Raw genomic sequence first — 21,406 nt, 5'->3', positions numbered from 1 at the left:
AGGCAAGTCCGCTGTATTTGCATGTTTCAATAAATACAATGTGCCATTTTAAGTAAAAAAAAATCTTTTAAAAATTGAGCTAACGTGAGTGTAGACTGCCTCATTCCACATTCAAGTAATTTAAATTTGTGTTATTTTGCAATTTATCACTAATTTATTTGACATTTACTCATATAAGTAAATAAAAAAGTCAGTACATCACATTGTTTGCATTCATGGAAATGGAACGGGTGTTCAAAATGTCACCTCATTTCATACTGACTCATAACTGAGCACACAACTGAATTCATCACAACAAAATGCTTTGGTATTGAAAATCATCTGGCAGTTGTTGAAAAGAGTCCGTGTAGGATTGTAAAATAGATTTGCCTTACAGGGTGCGTGTCTTCACCCAAGGAGTCAGCTACGGTAGCGGTTAAGAGACCAGACGGCACAAAGTAAATAGGTCATTTCAAGAGGAAGTGGAAGAGGAAGAACACGCCAGAATTTAGAGTTGAGTCACAGTAAGTTGCAACGAGAGCAACAGATTTGGCTTTTTCTGTTCCGTTTCAAGAGCTGGAACCCGTGAAGCCTCTACAAGGATGTGTTTCAGCTGTGGATTAAGCCTAGTGGTTCAAAAAAGCCACTGAAAGTCAATTTATGTAATTAACCCGAAAGCCACAGCAAGAGACCGCATACCTCAACACTCTATACTGATGATTCAAAATTGATTTTAAACGGTTGTCTGGCAAACAAGTAGTGAAACATTTCAAAATCCCTCTGGAACACAGGCTCTTTCATGATCCTCCTCCGAGCTCTGTTTGGGGCATGAAACTCACGCTTGCCTGAAGTCTTGCTTTCAGGTTCGAGAAACTGGCACATTGATCATTAAAAGAAGGAGAGAGGAAGACATTTATGGGAGACACTAAGGAGAGGAAAAACTAGACCCTCATCTCCAGCTTTTGACCTCATCTTAAAGAAACGGTTACGTTCCTCTCGCTGCTAAAATCAGACGGTTCACATGAATGAAGTTCCAACAGTGTGATGCTCTCCTCAAACCCACGTGCATCCTATGATTCACCACTTCCTCTGCTGCTAAACAAAGTGGCGTAGTGCTGCTTTACAATGCCCTTTCAGACTATAATCTGAAATCTAGATTACGGTCTGATCTGTTCTACGAGCTTTCACGTCAGCTGGCCATGACTGGACGATTATTTATACTCTTGCCAGTTTTAAAATAATTAAGGTAGTGGGGCATGACAGTGGAATGTGGAAAACCACAGTTGTGAAACGAGTCAGTCATATTTCAAAAGCCCAAAGGATCAAATTAATTTGAATGGGACTTTATATTGGCGTTTTGTTTTAGGATGCACACCAAACACATCCGACTAAAATACAAAGAGCTCCCGCCTTTGGGGATACGGTTCCTTACCGACAGACAAACAAACAACTGTGTGCCCACGAGAAATGGTTAGAGGATGGAAAACTCTCTGACTCATTGTATTGTTTGTGTTTATCATTTTGTCCTCTTGTAAGTGTGATTTAAACAACAGATGAGGGTGCCCAGACACTTCAATGGGATATGTGACTCGGCGCCTCTGTGCTTGCATATGTATTTTATTTCCCTGGCTCCTGCTAATCTCCTGACCCCAGATGGTGAGTAGCGGGTGAGCAGATTGTATTTCCTGCTTGATTTAATATTAATAGATCGGCACGCTACTCTGCCACACTCTTTGCGGGGCAAAGACGGAAGACTGCTTCCACCATCCCTCGTCTAGCAATTGGCTCTCAGCCCAAATAGTGCTTATGTAGGATACGGTGCCTCGTGAATGTCAGTGCATTAATAAGACACAAGGTCTGGGAGGAAAACTTAATTAGCAGGGTAACCTGAGCAGGTGTGAAGGATGGCACTATGGATTTGCTGTCTAACAAAAATTTGCCGTGAGCTGCCACGTGATATGATGAAAGCTCTGCTCACACACAAGGTACAGGATCCGTGTTTAGTACGGATCCAGGCAAAGACTTGAAAGCAGTAAACATGAAAACACACAGTGCCTGTGACATATTTATGGAGACGTCGCACCTTTTGTTTCACACTGCCTCCATTTCACAATGAGGACTACTCTAAAGGAGGTAGAGACATCTGAACTGGACGAGTTTCAATAGGTGCTTCAGCTTGTCTGCACAGGAACATGCTGACAAACTATCTCACGCGCGGGGACAAATATGACCCCAGGATGTTTCATCGCTGCTATTTCCCCATAAAAGAGCAGCAGATAAATCCGATTCTGGATTCAACTTTGCCAAGCTGAGAGAGAAAATGTAAGAAATGAAACAGAAGAATTGTCTTTTTTTCCACACAGGACTATACATTAGATTCTGAAAAGCGATAAAAACCCTGCCTATTGGTCCCTGAGGGACTGAAGCCCACGTATGTGCTTATCTGTACTGACCACAGAGACTGATAATTCACTTGTTTGGCTGCAAGACACCGGCTTCAGCGTTTGCAGCCATCGTTGGAGGGAGCTGCTCTTTGGACATTATTGGTTGATTCAACTTTCATAATTTAAAAGATTGTTAACATATTTCAGCGTGGACAGTGGATTCTCTGACGTCATGAGGGCAGTGGAAACTGTAAGTAAGATTATTTGTAGTCCTCCATGGGCAAAAACACTGCGATGGCACTTCAAACCAGTACAGAACTTGAGGAAATCACCTGATGAAAGGCCGGTGCTCTCAATACAGACGAGTACACTTTGTCTGTCAATATTATTGAGGGTTTCTTGGATGCTGATTTAGGCTCATTCAGGCAACCGTGTCTATGAAATTAAGAACTGGAGACAATTATTTATTTGCAGCCAAAACACAAAGGCAAACAAATTGAGTCCAATTTAGAAGAAGCTTTTTTTTTTTTTTGCTATGTATGAACTACAGATGCACAGTATTGGATATTTTTATTGTTATCCAATATTTTGTAAGTGACTGTGTCCCATCGTAGTCATTTACCATTGTCAATCCATCCATCGTCCATCGTCGTCTTCCGCTTATTCCTTACTATTAAGGGTCGCGGGGGGCTGGAGCCTATCCCAGCAGCCTTCAGACGAGAGGTGGGGTTCACCCTGGACAGGTCACCAGTCCATCACAGGACCAACACATAGAGACAGACAAACATTCACTCTCACAGTCACACCTACAGTCAATTTAGAGTATCAATCAGCCTCGTCCCCTCTTGATGTCTTTGGACTGTGGGAGGAAGCTGGAGTACCAGAGAGAACCCACACAGGAACAGGGAGAACATGGAGACTCCACACAGAAAGAACCTGTGATGGAGCCGGGACTTGAACCCGGAACCTTCTTGCTGTGAGGCCACAGTGCTGACCACTGCACCACCGTGCAGCCCCCATTGTCAATCTTATCTGTGTAAACAAAAGAAAAATCCCAACACCATATTTAGGACTGCACAATTAGTCGAAGCCAGTCGCATTATGGTGCAGTACCTGTTCAAGGCTGATCGTTGTAAAACAAAAAACCACCAACAAAAAAATCAATCATACGGCAATATAATCGCTAATAGATTTTTTTTTTGTTTAAAGTCCAGCAGCCCTAATCATATCTATGGTTTCCTCATCACTGTTGAAGAGTGAGGCAGAGAGCTGGCCCACTATAAATACTGACCATCAGACTGATAGCCATACATTTAAAAATGGCTGATATTTGCTGATACCATGTGCCAATATTGTTTTGCATCCCCATTATCTATACTTTAATATCACTAATAAGTCTTCTGATTTCTTCACTCTCAACTGTGAAAAATCACATGAGGAATGTTCATGTCACCTTTGTGGACAGTCGAAGGTGCCTCAGTTCAACAAACTACCACCGTTAGTCGGCGGCTGCTGTCGCAGCTGGGTGGGACGTTGACGTGGCTATCCAAGCATCCACAATGCGATATTAGCAGCTGACGAGCAGAGAGGCGCACCACGTGAAAACCCAGATGAAAAGGTGCATTCATATTAGCTGGACTGGGAAGAGGAGGAGGAGGAGGAGGAGGAGGAGGAGGAGGAGGGGTCCCTCATCATAATATACGGAGATACCTCATGTGACCATCTTGCTCTAGACCAGTAGGCTGATGCTGCTAATGTGAAGGATGGAGAGCTGATTTTCTTTCCGCCAGTCGTTCTTGATGCACATTCGAACTGGTCAGACAGTCGGGGAACACGCCGCCGTCTTGTGGCTCCACAGCCAGGTCACTTCATTTCATCACGATGGCTCGGAGAGGAGCCACAACACGGTCGTTTTATCGGCCACTCCGCTATTTCAGCTAAGACTTCCATCCGAGTCTTTGTGTGAACCTCCGGGGAACAGAAAAGGTAATGTTTGCAATTATCCCAGTCGTTGCTACGCCGCGTTTTACTCGACAGTGGTGATGATGATGTTGGTAAATTTGGCAAACCCGGTGGTCTACCGCCCCCCCCCCCTTCTTTACCCCAGTGTTGTTCTTTTGTTCCATTTGGCTAACGTTACATTAAGATTCCAACTATTTTGGCCACCCATTGCGTCTGCTGCTGTAGCTACAAGCCCGTGTCTGGCCACAACATTTCCCCAGCCAGCAGTGCTGTTGTTACGGGCCTGCCGACAGGATCAAGGCTAATGTCCCACTCTGCCAACGTAGCGTTGTTAGCCTAGCGACTGGCTAAGCAAAGCTAACTGCTAAATATTCATTTTTGTCTACCACGCTTACTTTTCATGCGGGGAAACATCCTTTATCAATCATATCGGTTGCCTCGTTTTAGAATTTAGCCATTCCACATGAGAAAAAGTGCCATTCTCTCGGTGGTTATTGTAGTTGGTGAGACTGAGAAGGTTGAAGAAAGGGACCGCAAAGTTCCGTTATGTTTGTTTTGCTAGTCCTTTGGATGGAATTTGGCTATTCACCGTAAGTAGGTGGGTAATTTGGGTTCGAGAACTAAATGTTACATGACTCAGAATTGACATTGGAGACGTAACCCTCAACACAACCCTGTAGTAACTTTAAAAACAGTATGACTTCCCTCGGTGTGACCGTCCCTGCGGCTCTCAGGAACCCTTACTTTGATGCGGTTTCGTGGAACCGTGATTTTCACAGCCTTTTCTGCTGCTGCGGAATTGTTGGCTTTTTTTTTCGTGTCACTGAAGACTAAACACCTACAACAAAACTTTTTGGACTCATTTCTGTCGTATTGTGACTGACTGTTACTCGATTTGTGATTGTATTTACACGTTGGCTGATATTATTTCATACCTGATAAACAAATCGGTACCGACTCCGTTATTAATCTATTTTTATATTTGTGGGTTGATTTCGCTCCTCTAATGAGAGACTCTGAAAATAGGCTCGATATTGGTAAATCATCTGATTTGTGAACGGCTGAGTGATATGAAAAAAAAGAAGGAATATCACAACATTCAGAAGTCCTTTTTTTTATATCAATATGTTTTTCACAATATTTACTAGGTTGAGGAACTTCACATGCCGGATAATGCAGTTGATGTTCATCAGTTTGATCTTTTTTTACAGAGTGTATGATACCGTGTATTGAAAGTTTCCTTTTCACCTAGAGGATCTAATATAATTCTTCATACTTCTTTTTTCAAACCAAAACAAAAACTCAACCAAATCCCAGTTGATTTCCCAGCTCTAGATTGGTGCTTCTCTATGGAAAATTATAACAGACCGGCCAGAAAATAACAACATGTTGCATTAAAACCCACCGACAGCAGCTGTTGCATCAGTTGGATTATGGCCTGCTCCTTGGAAATGAATGGTTTTTACAGAGGTATTACAGTCTTATCTGGGCTCAGGCGTGCTCAGTGGTGCTCAGACACCTCCCCGTGCTGAAGGCTTTTCAGTTCTTTTGCAGTTGCCCCCAGCTGTTCTCAGAGTAAAGCAAAGGAGTTCCAAACAGTGAGCTGCGTTACCTTGAATTTCTCCCATGGGGGATGAATAAAGTTGTTTTTTTTTTCATTCATTGATTCATTCATTCATGCCAATTCATATGTATTTGATTTAAAAAAATGTCACACCTGGGACGTTCTCTCCGGCATGGTTCACGTGAACGCTGTAGATGATGCTCAGACACAAATATGGTGGAGAGCATTTGCCTGGTGCCAGGTTTTACAGTCGTACTGCTGTGGATGTCTGGAGATGAGAACAGAGAGCTGAGCTTGCTATGTGGTCTGCTGCCATACGGGTGATCTTGATCTAGTGATCCTGAGGCTGTTTGTTGGACATTAAACAGTGGAATGAGATTAAATTCAGCAGGGACTTGGTATCGTTTGCAGTTAAGCAAAGCAACAGTGAAAATTATTCATCTTGATACTTTCCTACTCTGTGGTAGTGAGGTTGTGGTTTCCTGTAAACCAGCAAAAACACAGTTTTGGACTAGGCTGCTAAACAAATACTTGTAGAAGCGATAAGCAGCAGTGGAGTGTGTTACCATCCGCCCCCAGTGTCTCTGCTATGGAGCAGTCTGAGCTTCAACCCTAGTGTTAAAGGTACAGTCATATTTCGTGATTGTTTTTACCCTTTATTTTAATCACAAGGTCCCCAAAATCTTCTGGTGCCGATATTGGGAACATGTTGTTTCGCGTCCAAACATTGACAAAAGTTGACAGTATTCAAAAGAGGAAGGCGAGAACACAGTATAACCCCTTTGAGAGTAGTAAGTTTGGAGTTATGTGCTCTTCTTCATTCTGTTATTATCCGCGTCGTCTCTCATTACATGGACTCCCTCTCTGAGTGCAACTGAAAGCATTTATCTGTGGATCGTAGCTTTTCTGCTATGCAGTAAACATATTGAAGGACTTAAAAAGAAAACAAAGTGCACAGTGCTGACCTTTTTTTGTATGCAGAAGTGGCAAGCGTGTAGAAATTCACTCTTTTTTGTAGAAAATAATGAATCTAGACAAGAAGGAGTTAAGAGGCCTGAGCTCAAACTAATTTTACTGATCCAAGTTAGGTTTAGCTGTTCATCGCATGGAGGGAGGAAGTCCTGAGGCACTCTTTCATGGAGCAGGGGCACAAAATGTACTTGAGTAGTGAAGTTAAAAGCTTGTATTTTGTCATGGTTAGTCGTAGTAACAACATACAGTATATTCAGCTTGTACACATCTTCAGTCTGGGACGTTTTTCCTGACCAAAGCTGAGATGGATCTGGTTGGCCCACTAGGAGGAGAACACCATTGTATCAAGAAAAAGCATCTGATTTCCTACCGCCACCATACGGCTCAATGACTAAGCTGCCCCGCCAGATAGATGGATGCAAACCTCGCTGAAAACCTAACCTCATTGTTTGAAGTAAAAATAGTTCAGCCCGTGACTGTGAATGTCACACCGATGAAACCTTGCGGGGTTAAAGCTGCCTATGCAGGTGATGTGGCTGCTGTAACCGTAAATATGGGTGTAGGAAGGAAATCGGTGTCCTGCAGCACACACACACACGTGCACACACACACACGTGCACACACACACACACACACACACACTGTTTACTAGGGCTGTGTGACAGACAGTAAGGAGACTCTATCCTTCAGATATGACTGAATAGTCCTCAATGAGAGAGGAGAAGATGACCTGTATAACCAAGGATAAGTGAATACAGGCCATGATGAAGTAACTCATAATGTGTGTTGCCTACATTCTGCACGTCTCCATGTCTCTTACGCTAACCCCACCTTTCCCCACTCGTCTCTATACATGAGCTCCTGTGCAATACGTTACCATATTATTGGCGTGTCTGGATATGTTCTTTGCCAATTTTCTGCTGCATGGAGGATATGTAAGAGCAAAGCCCCTCTCTGGTCTTGTCGTTCCAGGTGATGACCTGGATGGTGCCATGTGAATGACTGAAGACCATGAAGCCCACACACAAGCTGCTGTTCGTCCTGTGCCCCATGCTGGTGCTGGGCTTTATTTACTACTCCTCGGGGAAGCTACATCTACACGTGTGGGGTCAGAAGCCTCGTAAGTGTCACCTCCTGTCCTTCTTCGCCCCATCATCCATCTGTATCGTCCTTACGAAACCTGTTTCATCAGTTTTTAATTGATCAAGTCCGTCACTTTATTTGCTGTTTGCCGCTCTGTGCTGACTGCCACTTACCAACTTGTCTTTTTCAATCTGTCGTCTCATTTTATCCCTGTCTCTTCTGAACTATTACCATGTCAGGCTGTTTGTTGGTGTGTCAGACGTCTCTGATACTCATTTAGTATTCATGTCCCCAGTGCAAAGGATGTTGCAGGGAGAATGTCATCAGATTCTCTTGTTTATCTGATGATAGAGGCTTTTGTACGTAAAACCTGTCCACCTGAGTGGATGAGGAGTTCCTTTTGACTGTATCTTAACCCACCTACTTCTCTTGCCATCAGTTTTAAGAGCAGGAAGCAGCATCTTGAGCTTTTAACACTAAAATAATGAAACCTCAACACACAAAACTGATTTTTTTCAATAACAACCTTTATAATAATGAGCACATTTCCCCGTAAAGGGTTCTGGTATGTCTGGGTGTTGGTTATGATTCAGACCAACTTATCTAGTGAATAGTTCGTCTTTTTCCAGCTATATAGAGAAAACAAGTGATGATTGACATGAACATGTATACACTTGCTATTTGTATCAATAAGAAATACCTCTTTTGGCAAAACGGGTGATTGTTTTTTTTCCAGTAGAGAATAAAAGGGAAAAATTCCAAAGTCCTGAAAGAGCTGTTAAAATCCAGCAGAGGGGGCTACTACTTTTCTCTTAAACCTTTTAAATGTGGTGCATATTTCTGCCTTAACCTGCTATATTGTCTCATAAAACATGTTTGGCACCCCCCAGATGCAAAAAAGCCACTATTACACTTCTAAATGTATGTTTCCCCTGTATTTTACCCTATCATCACTGGGTTTTTTTCACTGTAGGCCTGAATCACCCTGGATTATTATTTTTTGGCTCCCACCTCTGACTGATACTCATCCCAGCTGCTTTATGTGTGGTGCAAGAAAAATCTGATCTTGTGCAACACCTACCGTGTCTTAGGTTGAAGGATTATGTGTCTGTAAGGCAGTGAGGTCATTCATGGTTGCATGTTGCTGCCAGGGATGAGTGTGACTCTGGTGTTGTGTGGTCCCATCATCACTTCACTAGCTTCAGCCTCAGTTTCACTGGGAGGCCTTTGACTCTGCCCGTAGGATTATTATGAGTAATACTTGTCCTAAGCCTGTTGCAGACATTTACTTCACCACTTTTGCTCTGTCCAAGGTCTCCGCGTGACAAAGCTTTAGTTTTTTTGTTGCAGAATTTGAGAGGAATAACATCAGTTTGTTTTCGTAAATTTGCAATGTGTAGAATGGATTTTTTTTTTTTTTTTTTTAAAGACATACAGTTTAACAGTTCACATGATTGCTGATGATTGTTGATCCTGTGGTTTTCAGCTAAATCATCCAGAACCAGAAACAATTACTCTCAGTTTATATCAAATTCTGTGCTGGGCTGATTTATATGCACAAGCAGCACACGCACACACACACACACACACACACACACTTGCATGTCATTGGCATGGAAGTTCTGCTCGGTGAGTGAAAAAGATTGATATATTACAAACTAAAAGTCCTGTTGGAGTTGAATCAGGGAATTTGGAGCGTTATCACAACTTTTCTAAGGCATATACACTTGTGCTGATAATTTTGGCAGTTATCTAACGTAGTCTCAGTCAGATTCCATCACATCGACTCATCCTAATCCTGTGTTTATTTAGTCGAGTTTGGGTTATTGGTAGCTCACATTTCAGTTTGAGTCACATTTTAGCAATCATTAACTTACGATTAGTTTACGTATTAGTTTACGAAATCTCTGGAGGCAGTTTGATTTGTGTCAGTTTGAGTCTAGTTTTGCTAGCTGAAATTCTTTAGATGTCTATGAAAAGTTTTAGTTTGGATTTTATTGACAAAATGAATGCTAATATAGTGCAATTAGCTTCCGGTTTAATGTCCTTTGTACAAGACCTCCCTGCTAACCCGGAGAACTGTTTTTAAATTTGTTGCGGTGCGAGTTAGATGACATGAACCTTTTCATTAATTACACACGTGTTAATGCCGTCAATCAGGCTACATCTCTTTTAAAGAAAGAGAACAGGAATGTGGCAAAATCCGATCTGAGATTGGCCCAGAAAGTATCAGTAGGTGTTTTTGATTGCAGTGAGAAATGTGCTTCCTGCAGTGGTGTGGTGCCAGATGTTCAGCGTAAAGAGGGTCAAAGGGTAAAGTGGAACATGTTGACAGTCTCTCCTGGCCTCTGCTCTGGTCAGCTGAGCTATGCTGTCTCACCAAAGAGGATCAAACGTGGATTACCTCTTATTCTTGACTTAAAGTAATGGAGACCAAATGGAACATACAGAAGACTTTCATCCCCCTCAGCGTTGTAAATCTAGATCATCCCAGTCTTTTTTTATTGCATGTTGGAGCAAGTGGATGCTTGGTAATGAGGCCTATTTTCCTTGAAATATAAAATCCAGGGTGGAAGCTGTCTAAACCTTTACCATCTAAGCCTTACCAATACACCTCCAAGCGTCTGATGCTGAGTTTTCACTCCTAATCACAATGATTCATTGCTGACTGAGTTACTCTTCACGGGTCGAGATCAAACACTGCACCAGGGACTATTTTCATTTTATCCTGGGATGATGTAAAATCCAAGTGAGAATCTGTCCAAACTTTCAAATCTAATATAATATATTTCTAATCGAATATAGTTAAGAGCAATGCTGTGTTCCGAGTTTTTTCAGCAAGACTTTACATGACAGGTTGGCCTCCTGTAGAAGGGAGCTGGACTCCCAACAGCTGCCGCATCTACATCAACCAGATGGTCAGCACATCTAGAGGGTTTTAAGCCTCGCTTTTGTTAAGCCTCTGTTTTATGATTAAACCAGCCTCGTTTACCTTCAGCTGCCTATAGAGTCATCTGACTGAACAGAGCTTCCTTCTGCTGTTGTTGTATAAACATATAGCTATATATACTAAGGTTGTCGTCTCCCACTGGACTGCTGGACTGGGTGATTGACAGGTCATTATTGACCAAACTCTATTGTGATGTGTTAATTTCATTGTAGCACAGAGAAAAGTGCTACATATACAGCCATCCAGGATGAGTCCATTCTTTCTGGTGGGCGTAGGGAAGGACTAACAGGCCCAGGTACTGAAGGTTGGTACATTTTAGCCCCATCTAAAGCCCCAACTGTGTTTTCATTTGAGTTTTGTGTCCATTTGTCTTCAGTCGGAGTGACAACTCTTTAATCTGGCCCAGTGGATTAATGCGTGATCCTATCCTGTCCTGTCGGACAACTGAACAAGTTATTGGTGTGTTTGGCTTTATTGAACTTGAGAGACAAGTTTCACTCTCAAAAACTAGGAAGAGGACAAGATCAAGTTATATTATGCTTTTTGTTTCCAGGCTTTGTAATAGCAGAATTTTGACAGTCCAGCATACACCACGGTGTGATATCTCTCTCACCAGTTTCCACCAACCATGTAACATAGCCACTTTTGGAATAGACTGACGGCATTTTGTGTATTATCTTAAGTGCTGAAACTTTGCCAACTCAGCATGCAGTACAGCTGCTGTCACGTCTTCAGTTTCAGCGTGTCTCAACAGTGTAGTTCCTCATAATTGGTTTGGTTGACGGCATCGTAACAGGATCATCACCTTAGGGTGTTGAAATCAACACCTGCTAGGTGAAAAATGAATGTCAGCCGACCAGTCAGCCGCACCTCTGTCAGTTCAACTGCAAAGTGATTGCAGATGTTATGAATGATTTTGTGTCGAATGTCTGCATTTCTAAATAGATGAATTTCTTCTTTGCTCATAAATGCCCCCCCCCCCATGCATTTCCAGGAGTTTACAACTAAATGATTTTATGCCATCATTTTGTCGCAAGGAATGTTTTTGTTGTGTTATAAATGGTAGCTGTGTGGTTGTATTCATTTTGAGGATATGTCTCAGTAGCTGTCCTTTTGGATTTCCATAGAAGCAAGTGAGATGTTGTTCTGAGGATACTCTGTGCAGAATTGATTTGAAATCATTTAAATAGTTAAAAAAAACCTGCTGCCACTACTATTACTACTACTACTACTACTACTACTGCTGCTGTAGAAACGGCAGTAAAACTGATCTTACACAACCCAGCCACCTACTGTATCTCATGTTATGTTCTTGCCATCAAAGATCTTCTGGGGGCATCAAATTGCACATCACCTGTCTCAGGTTCTTTTCGCAGACAGTCGGCTTGCTGGACACCCGGCAGTCTCACATGCAACTTACATGGTTTATATGTTGTGTGTAATGTTACATTGTAGGATGTAATCTTAAAATTGTGTAGCTGTGGCAGAGGGAGCATGTGTGTTTCACTTTTAACACTCATGAGAATAAAACTGAACTTGTGGAAGTTCATCATGTCTAGAAATAAACATACAGTGTCCAGTGACAGCACAGTGTCTGGTGTTCCAACTTGTAAAGACCATTTTACAATAGTTAGACGCCCAGCTAGAACATTCTTTCTCCACTCTCAAGATGCCAGGTGCAGATTGGTCATTTAAAGAGAGGGTTATGAAAGTGCGAACTAAGACAAATTTAGAGCTACCCTGTACTCCGCAATGTGCCACTGGCGAGCCGTTCCACATCATGTGAATAAAGGTTGTGTAAGAGTTTACACAAGAGGTCATTAAGCTTTTCCGTGAGACGCAACCTCCAAAGTGCCAGTTAAAATCTGTGGCAATAATGGAAATAGAGTATAGGATTATATTTACCCATGTATCATCCCCCCTGGTTTAAGGGTTGAGATCAGGGCAGGCGGCCCACAGATCAAATAAGATAAGATAAGGTAAACCTTTCATCGTCCAACAGTGGGGAAATTTACATCGTTACAGCAGCAAGAACAAAGGAGAATTTAACATAAACAGTATGCGAAGATAAATGTAAGGGGTGTGCAAATGTACAAAAATAAGTAATATATAAAAGTAATGCACAAAATAAAAGAGGAAGAAGTATGTACAGCAGTGGAGTATGTACAATCTTAAATATATGTGTATGTACAGTGATACTGCACTTTGAAAAAGTTCTTGTGGGTATGTGGTCTGCTGGTTCTACAGCTGCAGGAAGGAAGGACCTGTGATATCGCTCCTTCACACACTTAGGGTGAAGGAGCTCCGCAGTGCTGTTAGGACGTCCTGCATGGGGTGGGAGTCACTGTCCAACATGGATGACAGCTTTAGCTGTCATCCTCCTCTCTCCTAGCACCCCCACTGAGTCCAGGGGGCATCCCAGGACAGGGCAGGCCTTCTTGACCAGTTTGTCAAGCCTCTTCCTGTCAGCAGTCGAGATGCTGCTCCCCCAGCAGACCAGATGGCGGATGCCACCAGTGTCATAAAAGGTCTTCAGGAGTGCCCCCTGCACCCCAACCTCAGCCGAGTCTGCTCCTTCCTTTCTTGTAGAGTGCGGTTGTGTTTGTGTGAGATAGATCTTGATGTCATGAAGTCACGTTTCATCCGTCATTTAAACTTGAAGGCTAAACAAATGATCAACTATTTAAAGGGGAAGCAGAAAGTAAATGTCCAGCCTTTGTCTAAACATGACAAGTCCATTTTAAAGCAAGCCCACTGAGTCTCAGTTGTCTCCGGTCTCTTCATGTCGTACTGTACTGTTAATACTCCACAGTGTTCTTCATGTCTGTAGTGAGCCTTGTGATAATTAATTCATCCTTAAGTTCTTTCAAGTTCATCCTATCTTGTCACACTGTGCTCTATGAATGGCTCCGCTGTGGTGGGAGAACAATATTGGAGGATTAATAATAAACCTTTGATGTTTTTGGTTTCTTTCTGTCTCTTTGTCTGCCTCTCGTGTATGTGTTGTGTATGTGTTGTGTATGTGTTGTGTTGTGTATGTGTTGTGTTTTGTGTGTGTGTGTGTGTGTGTGTGTGTGTGTGTGTGTGCGCGCGCGCGCGCCCGTGCATCTGTGTTTGTGCATAGCTGCGGTGTGCGCTTGGCTGAAAATGGCTCTGAAAATATTTTTTTGTACATCGTTTTGAAATATTCTGAGTTAGGGGTGGGAATCAGCGTGACTGATGATACTTTCACGATACTTTCCCCTGGATAACAATGCAGTGATTCTCTGACGTATTCAAAGACAATTGATCTAATATTTGATATTTGTGTTGCCCAAGAAGGAAAACTGCATGAAATTAAGAAGGAAAAAAAAGTTAGCAGGTTCTATACACATGTTTGGCACCATTGTGCTACTAACTTATCTCAAGAGGAAGTATCGCGATATATTGCAGTATCCATATTTGTCCCACCTCTAGTCCGAGTGCTTTGGTTGTGTTTAATGGTTATAAGTAAATAGTTGCCTCCACAGCTCTACAGTGATGATGTTTTTCAGTGTCTTAACCCCCTTTTGTTTTCAGAGATTGATGCGGAAGTGGCAACTGTAGTCCTGACTAAAGGGATTGAAGTTAAAAGAATTACAGGTAGAGGCACTGTGACTCCGCCCACTCATACTGGGGGAAACTGTTATGAAGTGGGTGATTTAAAAAAACTGGGCTTGAATTTTTTTTTTTGTTTTAAGGAATAAAAAAAATCTCTGCTAACGCAACAATAAAAGCTTTGCCTTTACCACTTTCATCTACCTTCATATTATAATTTTTTTACACAAATATTGCTCTGTCCCTTCAGTTTTTATGGGTAACTCTCAATAATTCAACACCATAATAACCACAAAAGCTCAATGGGCGCTTTCTGCAGTTAATTTTCCTCTTCGTTGGGTTTTTTGTCATTGTATAAGGATTCAGGCAATGAATAGTAAATCAGCCTTCTGGGATTAAAGATACTAACCTCTTCTTCTCCTTCTCCTCCTCCTCCTCATACTCTTCTTATGTCTGACAATAGTTGACATTTAAGTCCAACGCTCCCACAACACACTGACCTCAAATGTTGCTAACAGGCCCTTTTGTGTTGCAGAGTTGGAGACGGATATCACCGTGGGACGAATGGTAGGCTCAGGTACATCTGCAGCCCCACTGACTGAACCCTTATCCATCCTTGTTGCTCCTGCGCCATTCCAAAACAAAAGACAGGCTTTCAAATCCTGCAATACTTCAGAAGCCCCATTTGGTTTGGGAAGATAAGCTACACCTTCAAGAAATAGTCTGCAAATTTGTTGACTGATTGGTTACGAAGGGGTGTTTCTGAGTATTAAAGCTCTAAACCTGAATTTGAAAGCTAACTGAAACCATTACCTTTGCGGTGTAATACTGACTTTGACACAAATGGCAGTGGTGGGACCAAGAGTGTGCACAGGCAGCCTCCTGCACACGAGCTGCTTTGTGATGCAACACTGCCCTCTGTTGTCCAGTCCTACTGACAGATGGTTGGCAAGTGAAGCAGTCTGCAGGAATTCTGGTGCACATACATTGAGTTGTCTTATGCTTAGGATCCACGCTGCTTTAATTTTTCTGATGTTGATGTCTGCACTTGGCGTTCTGGCTGCTATAAGCTTCTCAACAGAAACATAACACACTCTCATGTTGGCTGCTACAGCAAAGTCCTCATCCTCCAGGATAGTGCTTCGAGATCCCTCCTTAACCAGCCATCACACATCCCCATTACCCTTTTTCTTTACCTTTTTTCTCCAGCTTCTCTGTGAAGATAAGATCTGCAACGACAGGAGTAACACCCTGCTCCCCCTAACACTCCCCTAATGCTGATATGCTAATGTAGTCCTCTGTCTTGCTAATGCAATCAAAGAATATGTTTTTATAGACCTAGCAGCATCATTAGAGGACTTCTAGCAGAGATTGTAATAGATCAGAAGATTGACATGTATATACACACACACACATATGTGTATTATATATATATTTATATATATGTGTGTGTATGTGTGTATATATATGTGTGTGTGTGTGTGTGTGTATATGTATAGATGTTATATGTATATATGTAAGTATATGCATATATGTATTTATATATGTGTGTGTATATATATACACTTATATATATTTATATATATATACTTATATATTTTTATATATATACTTATATATTTATATATGTATACTTATATATACTTATATATATACACTTATATATATTTATATATACTTATATATTTATATATATATACTTATATATTTTTATATATATATACTTATATATTTATATATATACTTATATATACTTATATATATATATACTTATATATATATATACTTATATATTTATATATATTTATATATATATATATATATATATATATATATATATATATATATATATATATATATATATATATATATTTACTTAAACTGAATACTCTAAATTGACCGTAGGTGTGACTGTGAGTGTGAATGGTTGTCTGTCTCTATGTGTTGGTCCTGTGATGGACTGGTGACCTGTCCAGGGTGAACCCTGCCTCTCACCTGAAGGCTGCTGGGATAGGCTCCAGCCCCCGCGACCCTTAACAGGATAAGAGGAAGAAAATGGATATCGAGATATCGATATTATTACTATTTACATTGTAGATTCTCTCTGAAGGCATTATGAATGAACACATATGGAATTATGTAGTAAACAAAGTGTGAAATAACTCAAAGCATGTTTTATATTTTTGATTCCTCGTAACAGCCACCCTCTGCTTTGATTACTGTTTTACACACTCTTGGCATTCTCTCCATGAGCTTCATGATGGTCATCACCTGAAATGGTTTTCCAACAGTCTTGAAGGAGTTCCCAGAGATGCCGAGCTCTTGTTTGCCCTTTTGCCTTCACTCTGCGGTCCATCTCATCCCAAACCATCTCAACTGGGTTTAGGTCAGGTGACTACGGAGGCCAGGTCATCTGGTGCAGTGCTCCCTCACTCCCCTTCTTGGTCCAATAGCCCTTACACAGCCTGGAGGTGCGTTTGGGGTCGTTGTGTTGAAACTCGATGATGGTCCAACAAAACGTAAAGCGGATGGGAAGGCATGTCGCTGCAGGATGCTGTGGGAGCCATGCTGGCTCAGTGTGCCTTCAATTTTGAATAAATCTCCAACAGTGTCACCAGCAAATCGTTGTGCCTGATGCTTTTTGCGGCTGAATTTGGGGACACATTCAAAGTTTTTGGGCTGGCTGACCTCCATTTCTTCAAGTAATGATGGACTGTCGTTTCTCTTTTACTTAGCTGATAGAATTCATGTTATGGCAAGAACCAAACAGTTGTCAGATAGGGCTGTCAGCTGTGTACCAACCTGACTCCTGCACAACACAACCGATGGTCCCAACCCCATTAAGACGGCAAGAAATTCCACAAATGAACCCTGACAAGGCGAACCTGTGAGGTGAAACCCACTTCAGGGGACGTCATCATGAAGCTCATAGAGAGAAGACCAAGGGTTTGCAGCGCTGTCAACAAAGCAAAGGGTGGCTACTTTGAGGAAGCCAAAATATAAAACGGATTTACAGCGATTTAAAAAAAATCTTTGCAACATAATTCCAAACATCTTGTTTCATTGATGTCTTCAGTATGTGTCTACAATGTAGAAAGTGGTAAAAATAAAGAAAAAACATGAAATGAGAAGGTGTGTCCAAAATTTTGACTTGTAGTATTCATTCATATATACATATGTATGTATATATATATATATATAATTTCTCTCACTATAAATATTTGCTTATTTACCTCCTTGTTTGTGTGCCACTCTGTCTTCTTAACGGCCTTACTTCAACGCTTCACCAGGCACCTAATGGCTGCCCCTCTGGTTGTCCATAGGTGATCTCTAACTTCTTTTCTAACTTTATTTGAAATTCAACAGATGTTTTTGGCTGGCTGCTCCCTAACTTTGCTTGTTTGTCACAAATCTTTTATTCTAACGCTTCTATCCTCATTTGCCTTTTAATTTTTTGTATAAAAAGAAACACAGGTTGCTTGTAAGTACAGCGAATGAGTTGGTAGTTGACTGTACTTTATACTGTAGTGAGTGAACCAGTGATTATCACTCAGAAATACAAATGTCAAAAAGGCCAAACTCCGTCTATGTTGTACTTCGATCTTTTTGATAATGGATCATTCCCTCTTTTGTCTTTCTTTTCCAGTGTATGATAAGCAGGGCTTTTTGCTGCAGCTGGATACAAAATTGTGAGTAGATCTCCTCCTGTTAATTTTTGTCATTTCATGCAGGACGTGAAGCTACATTCACTCATTCTACAGTATGTGTGAGATTTTCACTGCATTTGTTTGGATGTGTTCCATCTCTTTGAATTTCATGCGCATACGCTTTCTGGTGGAGCTAGGAGCTATTTAAGTGCAAACTTAAACCTCAACGAATTAATCTCACTTGATTTTTATGTTTAATCCCTCTGTGCAGTAACCACAGCCAGATGCATTATGTTTTCCAAGTTTTCTGCTGATTTGGTTCTTGTTACCGTGATACCTCAGTAGGCCCTCATAGGAATTTGACACAAAGGTTCATTTGGACTCCAGGATGAACTGGTGAGATCTTGGCGATCAAATACCTGCGTCTGCGCACAACATCCCAGTTTTATGAATATTTTTCACACAGCAGTTAATTTTTTTAGCAGTGGACCCTTGGCAGGTTGGTGTCACACATTGCTGAAATGGATTTTCAGAAGATATTCAAAAACTTCAGTCATCATAGGTTTTGAACATTAAAACTGTATCAAGGACCAGTTCCACTGATCTAGGTGGGTTTACCAACCCCTGCTGTCCCGCTACACCAGAGATATGCTATTTAGCTAACACATCCATGACAAGAATGTAAAGGAGTGCAGGACACAACACAGCAAGGTGCTGTACCACATACAAACATGCAGTCACAAGTGCTACAGTTCAGGTAGATTTCAGGATCAACTCCAATGTGACATTGTACCACTCCTTTCTGGCCAATATATTAAATGCCTTTTTGATCAAATAATGAATTTCTTCTTATACCGGGAAAAAAAAAATCACTTCACGGCCTCTTATTCAATTCCTTTAATAAGTCAGACAACACGAACAACAACTGGAGTAGTTAATGCAGCGGAGGCATACAAGTTAAAAGCGGTAATTTGTATGAGTGGCTGCGGTTTGTTCAAGATAATGCAACACGGAGTCGGGGTGTGCTCTGATAATGTCTATAATTCCTGAATAGATTAGTCATTCTCGCTCTGATCTGCCTTGATATGGCCGTCTCTATGCGCCCCCCCCCCCCCCCCCCACACACACACACACACACACACACACACACAAAACAGTCAGATGTCGCTATCACCGCCCTGGCTCTCTTAGGGCATGTCTTTCCACACTCTGCACACACACTGCAAGCACCATGTCAGCACACACTTAAAGGTGGTTTTCACATGGCTTCGGTTTGTTGTCTTATGCAGCTCCTTACAATATATCGCGATCAGTAACAATTAGTTACAGAATGGAGTTCTAATGGAAAACTAGTTCTCGTCTTCACAGTTTTAGATTTTGCACAAATAGTGAAGCTTCTTCTTCTGCCAACTGTGACAGACGTGGGCCTCACTCCCCTCTCCCTGTTTATTTGAAGTAGATTTGTGGCATACATCAAGTTATTTATGATTCTGCTGATCGGGACGTTCCAGTTTTAGCACTGCCAGTGTGATTATTTGTACAAGGCCCCTCTGCTTTGTTATGCCACACACAGGTGATACACTGAGCTGTTGCTGAGGTCTCCCAACTTCCTAAAGCGACCCAGTTCCCTCTCACTCAAGCACGTTGTTTGACAAGCTTGGTGTTTGAGGCTTGAAAATGTGCCAACATAATTAATAATGGGGTATCACAGTGTGTCTGATTAATCTTTTTTCCACTGTTTTTTTGTTGTGCAGGCCACCAGAGTTGGCTTATAAGTATGGCAACCTCAGCGAGGGAGTGTGCAAGCCAGGATATACGGCAGCCAAGATGACCGCCATTTATCCAAAGTGAGGAAAATCACCCTTTCTTTCAAATGGGACTTCATGTTGGTGTAGAAATGGTCTGAATGGCTCCAAATGTCTTATCTTAAAACAACAAGCAGACTCCTTGGTGTAAAATCTCCAATTACAATTCCAGGAGCTCAGCAAACAAATCATTTTAATTGCATGTCTGCGTGGAAAAAACAAAAACGAGTACTCAAACATACCAAGATGCATGATGTCACTTCTAAAGCCTACTTCGCCTCAAGGTTTTTGAGTCAGAAACAGAGAAGCCGCACATTCCTATGCATCGTCCCAAGTTTCAATCATGTTTCTATCGTCCTCTCCCCAACCACAAAAACTTAACTGTGTCCTTGTGATCCCTCTGTTTCACAAAAGAACCTTTGTCTTTTGACTACAAGGTCTCTCATCCCTCTCCTATCAAATCCGAGAGCCTCACAGGCTCTTTCTGTGAACGACACCAACCAACTTCCTGTTGTCGTACCATGACTCATCACGAGTGGCCTGCCCACACCGTCCAACAGAAGGCTCCACGGTCCCCTCTGATGTCATTGGCTCTTTTGAGTTCTCTGGGCCTCTATTTGCCACCCGTCTCAGCTAGATCTATAGGACATTGTCCTGTTAGCATTCTTGGAGCTAAGCTAAAAGATGGGTAATTTTCTACATTGCTGAACAATGGCCGGCAGCTCTTCATTCTAGCAACTGAGCTGGTTTGAGGACAAATTATGACCAAGTGTGCACCAAATCGAAGTACTGCCTGAAGATGCATATGAGAAGCATTAACTCCAGCCTTAAGATACAAACTTAGAATTCTTCCCCTGACTGTGTGGGCGGTTCTCATACAACATGCTATTTGAAAGGGAAATACATAACGATCGCACCCTTTCCAACTCTGTCAGCAGAGTTATACCCAAGACATATGACACAAGGACAAAAAAACAGCTGCACGGGACCCCATCAGATACATTTTAAGCTGTAAATTGCAGCGCTGCTTAAAAAGACAGACGAGGACATTTTATGGAACTGCCCTCTACCTATCTATGTGTTAACAATGTCCTCCTTCATAATGACTTCCTCTAATCAGCTGCACGTGTCGGATCAAAGTTCTGTACAACACAGAACCCCCACTGGGAGCCCACTGATTACTACCACGTTCAACTCAGTCACACGTAGGTCAATGAGCACAATTAATGCGCCATTCTCCGAGTTTGTGTGTGTGTATGTGACCAATTGCGGGGTTCAACCTATGTAATTGTGCTGGATTTGGTGATTTATTGTATCCTGTGTGAAAGCAAGTAAACCTGTTAGCATGTTGCCTGTTAACTTGTTTGTGCATTTGACCACAGTCGGATTCTTGTGTTTACCAGGAAAAAACGAATCAATCCAAATGTTCTCGTTAGCGTTTTGTGTAAATAGGTGTGGCGTGCAGCTCAGCTGTTGGAGGAGAC

At 41.8% G+C, this 21,406-nt stretch overlaps 1 protein-coding gene across 3 annotated transcripts in view; it reads left to right on the top strand.

Annotated features, from left to right (window-relative positions):
• Nucleotides 1–4,068: 4,068 nt before the first annotated feature.
• Nucleotides 4,069–21,406, top strand: part of st3gal3b (ST3 beta-galactoside alpha-2,3-sialyltransferase 3b) — a 42,288-nt gene continuing 24,950 nt past the window's right edge. The window contains exons 1-6 of one of the 3 annotated variants that reach the window (XM_086203314.1): nt 4,069–4,349; nt 7,834–7,981; nt 14,453–14,515; nt 15,006–15,047; nt 18,117–18,159; nt 19,872–19,964. In XM_086203314.1, coding sequence (XP_086059440.1) covers nt 7,873–7,981; nt 14,453–14,515; nt 15,006–15,047; nt 18,117–18,159; nt 19,872–19,964 — 350 coding nt within the window. In that variant the 5' untranslated portion in view covers nt 4,069–4,349; nt 7,834–7,872. The remainder of the gene's footprint in view (nt 4,350–7,833; nt 7,982–14,452; nt 14,516–15,005; nt 15,048–18,116; nt 18,160–19,871; nt 19,965–21,406) is intronic. The other 2 variants (XM_086203315.1, XM_086203316.1) reach the window with 2 other exon arrangements.

Source organism: Aulostomus chinensis, chromosome 5 (assembly GCF_037954235.1).
Source record: "Aulostomus chinensis isolate RoL2024-O1b breed Wild chromosome 5, RoL_Achi_v1.0, whole genome shotgun sequence".
Taxonomy (NCBI): domain Eukaryota; kingdom Metazoa; phylum Chordata; class Actinopteri; order Syngnathiformes; family Aulostomidae; genus Aulostomus; species Aulostomus chinensis.
The sequence above is the reverse complement of the archived record's forward strand: the minus strand, read 5'-3'. Positions and strand labels throughout refer to the sequence as shown.